Source organism: Grammomys surdaster, unplaced genomic scaffold (assembly GCF_004785775.1).
Source record: "Grammomys surdaster isolate TR1022 unplaced genomic scaffold, NIH_TR_1.0 174, whole genome shotgun sequence".
NCBI lineage: Eukaryota > Metazoa > Chordata > Mammalia > Rodentia > Muridae > Grammomys > Grammomys surdaster.
Window position 1 is genome coordinate 21258294 of NW_021604622.1, and position 11267 is coordinate 21269560.

General features: G+C 45.4%; 1 protein-coding gene across 1 annotated transcript in view; it reads right to left on the reverse strand.

Moving 5' to 3' along the window:
• Window positions 1-11267, reverse strand: part of Trio (trio Rho guanine nucleotide exchange factor) — a gene marked incomplete at its 5' end in the record, with an annotated part of 293865 nt that overhangs the window by 175441 nt on the left and 107157 nt on the right. The window contains one exon of the mRNA XM_028767531.1: window positions 6837-6951. Coding sequence (XP_028623364.1) covers window positions 6837-6951 — 115 coding nt within the window. The remainder of the gene's footprint in view (window positions 1-6836; window positions 6952-11267) is intronic.

Sequence of the window (11267 nt, forward strand, 5' to 3'; positions counted from 1 at the left end):
AATGCACTTCTGCAGCAATGTTACTAATGCACGTCTGCAACAATGTTACTAATGCACATCTGCAGCAATGTTACTAATGCACGTCTGCAACAATGTTACTAATGCACGGCTGCAGCAATGTTACTAATGCGCGGCTGCAGCAATGTTACTAATGCACATCTGCAGCAATGTTACTAATGCGCGTCTGCAGCAATGTTACTAATGTGCGTCTGCAGCAATGTTACTAATGCACGGCTGCAGCAATGTTACTAATGCACATCTGCAGCAATGTTACTAATGCACGGCTGCAGCAATGTTACTAATGCACATCTGCAGCAATGTTACCAATGCACGGCTGCAGCAATGTTACCAATGCACATCTGCAGCAATGTTACCAATGCACGGCTGCAGCAATGTTACTAATGCGCATCTGCAGCAATGTTACTAATGCACGTCTGCAGCAATGTTACTAATGCGCGTCTGCAGCAATGTTACTAATGCACATCTGCAGCAATGTTACCAATGCACATCTGCAGCAATGTTACTAATGCACGGCTGCAGCAATGTTACTAATGCACTTCTGCAGCAATGTTACTAATGCAGGCTGCAGCAATGTTACTAATGCACATCTGCAGCAATGTTACCAATGCACATCTGCAGCAATGTTCCTAAGTGTGCCCGTCTCAGTTGGCAGGGTGTCTGCCTGACAGGCACCGAGTTTGACACCAACTACATAAACTCTGTGTGGGAGTGCATGTCTGTAATCTCAACACTTTGGAGGTAGAGGCAGGAAGATCAGAAGTTTAAGGCCCTCCTCAACTATATATTGAGTCTCAGGCACCCTGGGCTACAGAATCCTTGGTCTCACCCAAACAAACAAACAAACAAACAGGAAAACAAAAACGGAGAATCAAGGTATCCTGAGAGAAGAAGAAAACTCTGTTCTTACTACATTGTAATGCCAAGGATTTATGGAAATTCATTGCTGCCTTCCAAATGATTACAATAATCCATCATTATGAAACAGACTCCAATGGTCCACTTTGTGTAGATGCTGGCACCAGACTATAACCAGGTAAAGACTGACTACAAGCCTTGGAAACCTGGGACCTGATGGAAACTCAGCAAGACTTGAGAGAGGTCTACATCTAACATGAATAGCCTGCATTTAAAATTTCTGCCTGTGTAAATCCAAACTGAAATAACCTATTCTCACAGGAAAGTCCAGAAAGCCATTTGCTACTGCTAGATGGTACAATGCAAAGAAAATACATCTCAGCGAAAGCTAAAAGCATTCTCTCTTGAACTGCTTCGCTCCCCTTTCCCGTCCTTCGCCCTCCAATCGCCTCCATAATGTCATCCCCCCCCCCAGCCCTGTCTCATACCATCACTGTAACCAGTTTTCAAAGCTTCACAAACACACAATTCGCAGGACAGCGACATGAGTCTATGGAGGTGTGTCACAGAAATAGTCCAGAAGTTTCTGTTGAGGAACTCAATAGAGATCTGGTTCACAGGCACAGGGGCATCGTGGTTAAAGCCCAGGTGAGAAAACAGATGGCCCAACAGTCCTGTTCATCACCTGTCCTAATTAGCTTTAGCTGTCAACAGGATGTAGCCTAGAGCCATCCGAGGGAGGGAGTCGCCACTAAGGGATTTCCCAGGTCAGATTGGCTCACAGGTGTGTCTGTGAGGAATTGTCTTAATTGGTGTGGAAGGGGCCAGCCAGGGTGAAAGGATGGGTGGGTCTGCGCTGTGTGAGCAAGCGAGATGCTCATGGACCAGAGAGCTAGCCAGCAAGCAGCATCCCTCCGCGGCTCCTGATCCAGGATTGGCTTTGACTTCCTGCCCTGACTTCCAGTGACGGATTATGACCTGGAAGTATAAACTCTTTGTTCTCAAGCTGCTTTTGGTCAGAGTGTTTTATCACAGTGACAAAAAAGAAAACTACAACACTATGCGAGTGTTAATGATGCTTAGAATATGGTATGAATAACCTGTTACCTCCCTGTGGTAGTTAATCTTGCCAACCTGACTAGACTAACTGAATTAGTACGGTAAGTACAACTTTTGCAGTAGCTGATTATATTTCTAAAAAAGACCACGGGGAGTGGGGGGTTTTGACCTAATCGATGAATTTGTCCCTTTAAGGGTTCATCATGATGATATTATTCAAAAAAGAGGTTGCTAAACACATCCTTGCTGTATCCTATCCTGACCCCGTCCTGCATCCTCTGTCCCTCCTCTTCCTGTCCACCATGATGTGAAGTGCTCTGCTCAGGCAGCCCTCTACTGTGACAGACTGACACCAGATGAAACTATGAGTTGAAATCGATCCTGGGGCTGAGGAGATGGCTCGGTGGTTAAGAACACACGGTGCTAACCCACGGTGCTCACTCATGCAGAGGGCCCAGATTCTGTTACCATCACCCACATCCAGCAGCTCACAACCACCTTAAGTCCAGCTCCAGGGATCCACCACCTTCAGCCTCTGTAGGCATCTGCTCTCGCTTGCAGACCCCACATAGACCACATAATATAACAATAAAAAAGAAAACAAATCTTTTCATATCAACAAACAAAAACAAACAAACAAAAATCCTCTGCTGTCAGATATTTGGCTTCAGCAATGAGAGAGATACTAACATATGCCCTGCCCCATACAGGTCTCCACTGATTGTGGCTGACAGGCAGCTTCAATGCTCACACTGTAACTCACTGTGCTCCCCACCCCAGGCAGGGCCAGCACACAGCTAACACCACAGGCACATGCATCAGCTGCTCCTGGCCCCACTCATCAGGCCTAGTATCCCCAGGTCATGGATATTAAGCATCCTAGGTCTCTAGGAGTCTAACTGGGCGTGTGACCATCCAAGGTTCCATGTACTGAAAGTGCAAAGCTCCAGACTGAGCGAGTGCAACCAGGAGGAGGCATGCCTAGCTGCTAAGTCTCAGAAGAAGCATGTACCCTGCTGAAGTAATTCACTCCAGGCCCACAGAAAACTGAAACAGACTACCTTGTTTGGTTTACTATGGGATGTTTGAGAGACTTCATTTCACACGTCAGTCTTCACTAAACCAAGATAATATTAAAATTTCCTTGCAACCTATTTCTTGCAACCTTTCTCCTAGGATGGTCCTAGGCAGTATGCATATAAACTATAAAGCCCCTCTTGAAAGAGGCTTAAGAGGAATGCCTTTTAACTCCAGGCTTACCAACAAGAGCAAGCAGAGGACAAACCAGAAGGTACTATGCTTGGCTAGCATGGCTTACAGGAGGATTAACTCTTCTGACCCCACCCAGTAGCTTCCCCACAAAGTGGTAGTCAGAGCATATGAACTGAGCTGGGCATGCAGAGTCTTCTGCAGTGTGTTGTCTTCACAACCACAGCTAGCTATGCTAGGAAGAGCACCTGTGAGCACCCTAAGTCCAACTGCTGTATGCCTCAATCAAAGGAACACATGCAACATGGTCTCTAAGCCCTGCTCCACAAGATGACAGAAACGGATCCTGGGACAACGTGACTTTATTATCTAGGAGATCTAGTAGCTTTATGAAGAGCCCGATGTTATCTGTAAGACAAAGAAAATTTAGGTAAAACTTGGGCCCCTTCTAACCTGGACCTTTAAGAAAGAAAAACCCTACTTTGCTGAGTTCTGAGATGAACGAAGCCTCTTGAGTGGTCTCACATCAGTGCACCGGCTGTCTTCACACTGCTCGTGAGCAGCAAGAGTCAGGGTGTCAGGAGCTTATCCACTTAGCTACTAGAAATCACCCTAAAGAAGGTAAAACACTCTAGAGCTTAGGAAACGCAAAATAAAGTTCAAGCAGCGATAGCAAAGCCACCTCGGAGGCTGTTTTCACTGCTTCAGGGACCCCATGACACTTCTGCTGTCGGCGTCGTCCTGGGTATGGGTTGGAAACACTGTTGTTCCAATCTGTTGACTTTTTCTCTTTTTCTACTTTTGTGTCTGTGTCTGCATGCGCCCATGTATGAGGGTGCTGGATGTCCTGTGTGCATGTGTGCATGTTCATATGGAAGGCCAAGGTTGATCTAGGAATCATCTTGGAAAACTCTTCTATGCTTATTCAGGGAAGCAGAGTTTCTTAATGGAACGAAGAGCTCACCAATATGGCTAGTCTCCCTAGTCAGCTGGCTCAGAGAATCCCCATCTCAGCCTTTTGAGGCTAGCATCCCAAGTAGCCTACCACATCTGCGTGGCATTTGTGCATGCTGGGAATACAGACTCTTGTTGTCCCACTTGTATGGCAGTTCTCTAAATGTTGATGATTTCTAAAGCAAGGGAAGAAGTTACCCAAATACCGCAGCAGCACAAGTCACTGGTGGAACTCGTGGCCAGAGAACAAAGTCTAGATTACTTAGTGACAGCATGACAAAGAGACAAACAAGGAAAGAAGGAGGAGACTCTCACATTCTTTCTGAGACAGCGGCTACACGCCACGCACCGTGAGAGGTGCACGACGGCATCCTTACTCAACACTCACAGTGACCTCAGGAAACACTGTCTATCTTCACCTAGCAGAAAGCCAGGAGCCATCAGTCACCGAGCAACAGTCCCAGGTCATCAGCCTAGGCCTTCTCCGTCAGCACGCCTCTCCACAGTCCTACTGTGAGCCCTGCACTGCCTGGCCAAGAGTTAGTTGAGGGGAGGGCTACCTTCCTATCTCAGAAGAGTACTGGTGGAATCAGAGCCTACACAGAAAGGGAGAGTCAGGCGTATACCTCTCACAAATGTCAACAAATGATCACACAAATTGTATTACAAGCAAAGCTCCACATCCAAGAAAATGGCCACACTATTAATTTGCTGATGACGGGTATTGATCCCACTATTCTAGAGTGCTCCCAGGAGGCAGTGAGCTTGAAGGACATCAGAGGGGACTCGGGCTGTATCCAGCTCTCTCTATCAGGACTGCCTCGGAGCTTCTCCATTATCACTGGGCGGATGCCGTGGTTACTTGTTAATTTACTTTTTAACCAAAGACAAACAAAATGTCGTTCCTTGTCACTTGGGACTGGAAATACAAAAGCAAACCAAGGTGATAAAATGGAGTGACTGTGTTCAGGAGATGAAGCACCATAAACACAGTCAAGTGCTGATGCCGGAGACTGTATGATCTCTGGGTGTCACACGGTACCCAAGGGAGAATTACAAAGAAAATTAAAAAAGACTGGTAAAATCTGATGAATGGTTAAACTCAGTTATAAGTGTATGGTTATTCGCTGTATGGTTCTTTCTACTTCTATACGTAGGCTTATAATTTTCAACACACACACACACCACACACATAGTTTGAAGGGTGTGTCACCCAGATGAGCCACAGTGTACATGAACAGTTGTAAAATATCAATGAAGAGTAAACCTTTTCCACTTGTCCCAATGTAGACTTTATAAGCAGATAACCAATTATCAGCTGTGTATACCTTTCCAATAGTCTAATTATTTTTGAAACAACTGAACGAATATCAGATCCAATTTCAGGTGTCAGGCATAGAATCCATGACCCTGCACAGGCTAAGCATGTATCCACCTTTGTGAGGTAGTCGCAGCCCCCACTTCACAGGCTCTGCTAACTGGTCAATGCTGACACACACTGGCTGTATTTGAATGGATGTATAACGGACAGCCTCGAGAACATCCTCATAAGTCCTACCATCAAGGGCACAACTGACTTCTGTCTGAATACTAATACACTTAGTCCAAGAGGGCACAACTATCTGCCCTGGTTTCAATCTAAACAGCACAGGACAGTCACATACCACATATTTTGTTGGGCATGTCCCAGGTACCTCAACTCAAACAAACAGACAAGCCAATTTTTTAAACTCTTTTACACTTAGTTGTAAGTGTATGTGTGCACATGTGGAGATCAGCAGACAGCCGTAGAGTCGGTTCCCTCCTTCCACTGTGTAAGCATCAGGGTGTGAGGTGAAGCTGTGTAGCTTGAGGACAACCAGCTTTACCTGCAGAGCCACCTCGCTGGCTCCATCTACCTCACACCGCTTGCTCGCACTGAGATCAACGATAGGAGTTACCCTGCTCAAACCTAACAAAAGCAACCGAAGCAGGGCGAGCTTTCACCTTGGCCTATAGCAGCAGGATCAAGAAGGGGCTGGTTGCACTGTGGACCACCGGGAAGCAGAGACTGGTGAATGTTTCTGTGAAGGTGAAGGTGTCTTTCTCCTGAGTCTCTTTGCCGGGTACTTTGTTCCTTTCTTTCTTACCCTGACACTTCCTCGGCTGTTCACTGCTTCTCACTCAGACTCTCTGGGAAACAGAACACTGCTTGCCCATGGTGTTGATCAACATCCACACCAAAACTCTGTCACTAATCTCTCAGATTTAATGGCGTCTCCAAATTGGTAAGACAATGCAACCCAGTTGACAAAGATGTTTAATGCCTCAGACTTCTCGCTACAAATCAAAAGAATATTTGTACTGCACAGAAGCTCAGTGTAAGAAAGATACGTGTAAGTTGTCAAAAGAACAAGTTCCTGATAATACAGGCAACTGGAACTCGCTGTAAGACTCACTAAAGAGCTCCTAGTTTCGGACTCAGCCGTGTAAGATCCTAAAATCCCAGCTAAGTGAGCATCTAAAGTCTACCATCAACACTCACCATTCTGCAATAACAAAGGCCTGCCCTCTGGTTCCTGACCAGAGTGTTTCAAATAATCCAGTGATGGTTATAAACGTGACAATAAAAATAAAGATTTTTTATAATTTTATGTTTGATCCTTTTTGGAACAAGACCTACTGTTTAGCTGTCTTCTATAGAGGCCACACCCTTGGAACTTCAGGAAACACTGACAAGACGGTCCCACAGAGCTTACCTGGGAATGCAGGCTAAATAGGAAATGAGCCTCCTGAGGTCCTCCTGCCGTATTCTGTCATGATTGCTGCGGGCTGGAAATGTTAGAATGGGGCCTCCACGTTTATCTCTACCACCTACAAAATAAACATTGGGAACAAACTTAGGTACGGCAAGATCAGACAGAACCTTCTCTACGCCCTTGCCAGTCCAGTATCTCCATCCATCCATTCAGGCAGAACTGCGGCCATCCCTACCACACAGCCAGGAAGGAAGTAACAAAACCTAGCATCTCTGTCATCTTTGTCCATCTCATGCTCTGGCGGGACTCAGGAAATGTCTGGGTTCTAAGGGGCGACTGGAGGAGATCACAGGTGATACGCTTCATTTCTTCTAGTGGACAAGAAGAATGCCTTTCTTTAAGGTTTGGAGAGATGGGTACTCTGTGCTCAAATACACATGCTTTACTTCCTTTAAGCCTTCCTCCCCTGCTCCTGCTCTCTTAGCTCCCCCCTCTCTTCCTCCCCTCTCTCTTAGCTCCTCCCTCTCTCCCCTCTCTCTAGCTCCCTTACACTCCCCTGCTCAGGGAGCTAGACAGAAGAGGAGGCAGCAAGATTGTGAGAGCCACAGGAGAGTGACCCCAAACGAACAGCGTCCTCCACACAGAGCTGAGGCGCACATGAACTCACAGACACCACGGCAGCACACTGTAAGACCCGCACAGGTTCAAGCCAGACGATGTCACAGCACTAAGAGGGTAAAGTGAACATTACCTCCCACCCCTAACCAAGAAGCTACTGCAACGGATACCCTTTGCTTGGCAAATGAAAAAAATCAGTTTTTTCCAATAGAGTCTCGCTGGGCATATGACCCATAAGTGAGGGCAGGCCTCCTACCCAGGAATAGGTGGCTAACACAAACTGAGTGCCTGTGTGTGTGTGTGTGTGTGTGTGTGTGTGTGTGTGTGCACTTTCTGTTTTGTTTTGCATTGTTTGGGCTTTTTTGGGGGGACAAGGTCTTAATTGGTCTTTTGCTTATTCATTTTGATTATTGTCTTTATAAGTTTTGGGGTTGTTTGTTTGTTTGTTTAGAAAGAGAAAAAACCAGTTGTGCGGTAGGAAGGTGGAAAGGATCTGGGAGGAATTCCAGGAGATAAACGTGATCAAAATACCTTGTGTGAAAAAAATTTCAAGTAGAAAAAGAACATACAATCAAAATCACAGGTGAGCAGAGAAACTGGAAAGTAAAGCCAGATTAGTTTAAGGGTCGGAGAAAAGTTCCACAAGGAACAAGGGACAACCAAAAACTCCGACCTTGACAGAACGACAGGAAGGTTTCTCCTGTAGTCAGCATAGCCTGGCTGGACATGGAGGAGAGACTGTCACCATGGTTTTTTTTGTTTTTTTTTGTTTTTTTTTTTTAATTTTCAACCAGGGTAGATGTTTTGTATTTACTTGGCTGAGGGAGAGGCACTATTTAGAGGATGTGGCCTTGTTGGAGTGGGCGTGTCACTGTGGGTGTGAGCTTTAAGACCCTCATCCTAGCTGCCTTGAAGTCAGTGTAGAACTCTCAGCTCCTCCTGCACCATGCTTGACTGGATGCTGCCATGTTCCCACCTTGATGATAATGTGAACCTCTGAACCTGTAAGCCAGCCCCAATTAAATGTTGTCCTTATATAAGACTTGCCTTGGTCATGGTGTCTGTTCACAGCAGTAAAACCCTAACTAAGACACTAGAAAAGCATAGAAAGAGAATTCAGCATTCCCAGGCAGATCCTTCACTGAGTTCTACAACTCTGATAATTTCTCTTCAGATCTCAGACTTCGAGCCAGGAATCTCTTACTATTTATTTTCCCTGCACCAACAAAACATTATTGGAGGGAATATTAATGTGGCTTTTACAATGTCCTAGATTGACTTCAAATTCATCCTAATCAGTAATGATGGATGAATACTTGATGCAGGCTGAATACTTAAGCTGACCCATAGGTACTGTTCAGTCACATAACTTATTTATAACATAAGTTCAATGGGAGCAACCCTGAACCACAGACACTGAACCACATGCTGCTACAGCGCGGAGTTCCACAGGCCACATGCCTGCCACAGTGTGGCTGCACCAGCTGCATGCCTACCACAGTGTGGTTGCACTAGCTGCATGCCTGCCACAGAGTGGCTATACTAGCTGCATGCCTGCTATAGTGTGGCTCCTCGGGCTGCACCCCTGCTACAGTGTAGCTCCTCGGGCTGTATTCCCCATTTTCTCAAGGGATCTTCACAATGAGCCTGACAAGTGTTCTCTCTCAGTCTCAGGGTTGAAATGAATACAAAAGGACCACAAACAACAACAATCTTTCATATCAGTGCTTGGGTTGTGCTCTAAAGACAGTGGAAGAGGCAGAAACGTGAGTAAGTCAGAGGTTCCTGGTTATACAGGAATAATATTTATGAAAGAAGGGGAAAGGTCACTGATAAGTAGCAAGCCATCTTGAAAATGTTTAATATTTTTATAGTAATGTTAGTGGCTATAGTTTTTGAAATATCTCTTATCACTAAGATATGACATATAACAGTTTAGTATTTTTAATTTCCTAATGTCTTTTAAAGTCTGTTCAAGAAAGTTGGGGGATGGTGTTGGGGGAGAGTCAGCCTCCATAATGAAAAGTATTATTACTTAACACTAATAACTCATATTACGAAGTACTCATAAATAAATGATATGACATCTGGAATTAGTATCAATATTATCCAGAATAAGGGTGGAGGAGACAGGGCTCAGTGGTGGAGGACTTCATGAAGTGCCCTGGGTTCCATCCCTACAACTGCAAAGCAGAAATAACAAAAACAGAAGTACTCTTAACTAGCAGTTGTCTGGACCCAAACCACAGGTGCTACATGCAGCAGCTGACAGTGCGCGGACCTCGGTGCCTGCTCTCACTGTCAGAGAGGCCTGTGCAACTAGACATCGTGAAGACTCCCCAAACCTTGAAGTGTACTTACTGAGCCCTACATAAGTGTAGACTATACTTTTCCTGCATACTTCTCACAAAGTGTCATTTACAATGTTAGCAAAAATAAGAAAGTAACAGTCATTAGTAAAACAGAACCTTTACAAGGTTTGTGAGTATGGTCTCATCTCTCTAAAAAGAGTTAAATATATTACTGTAATGGGCACAGATGCCCATGAGTGACAGACGTGAAACCGAGCAACGGTCCTCAGATGCAGCAGCAGCAGCAGCAGGAGGAGGAGGAGGAGGAAGAGGAGGAGGAGGAAGAGGAGAAGGAGGAAGAGGACACCCCTTCACTGACTCAGCCTTAGTCTATCTGTGCTGCTATCACAGAACACCATGAGCTGATTAGTCTATAGAGATCAGAAATTTATTCTCTTATGCTTCCGATGCTGGGACATCTAAAGTCAAGATTCGTGTGGACTGAATCATCTGGTGAGGGTGACATCCTCCACCAGGAAGGAACTCTGCAAGCCACCTTCCCCATGGTCTTCACCTCATTCCCTGGGACAAGCCCTCGTGACCTAACTAACTCTTCAAATCATCACTGCTAACACCTGGCCTTGGCCGGTATTTTTCAACACAACGTATTTCTTACTTTAAACATCATATAGATATGCCCTTTGATGTCACTCAGCCCATCTCATGTACAGAAGTCACATGCTGCTGTCCTAAGAATGAAGTGTATTTTGAGAAGTTCAAGTTCAAGAAATCCTTTTAGAGACATCAAGCAAATAAGCGTAGCTTAGTATCTCAGAATCACTCATCAAATCTGGCTCACTTTATTAAAGTTCTAGCTCTAACTAGGTTTAGCTAATAAAGGCTCTTCCATTCCTATGGGGAAGCTTTTATTTGGAGAGGGTCTCATTATGTAGCCCCGTTTATCCTCAAACTTGCAATCTGCCTGGACATGCCCGTCTCCCGCACTTCCAGGAAGAGCTGAGCGGTACAGAAGAAGTCTGGGTGCCCAGGAGCAGATGGGCAGCGGGCTTCCTTCTCAGACGCAGTCTCGGCATCTACAGATGGACCTGAAGAATTCCCTCCTGGTGCCTCTCGGATTCAGAAGTAGAATCTTTTAGTTACTCCAACTCTAAGTTGGTACTAGCCATCACGAAGTCAGGTCTGGGCCTCAACAAGTCACTGTGCTTAAGAGACTTCTATTCTTGCTGTTATTGGTTTGCAATTCTAGGGAAGGAACCATCCTGACTACTGAATTACAAGGCCCACCATATACGCAGAGCTTTTGCAAAGGTGCCTCAATATTTCCTGAAATGTTACAAACTGAAGTACAGAACAATGAGGTCGAGTGAGTTCCAGGGCAGAGGAGAGGGAGAAAGGGTGAAGACGCTCTAGGACCACACCGTGGCAGAGGCTGCATTAAAATGTACTTTTAGAAGAATTGGAATGATATGCAAATTTACACCATAATGGGGGGGGGAGAGGG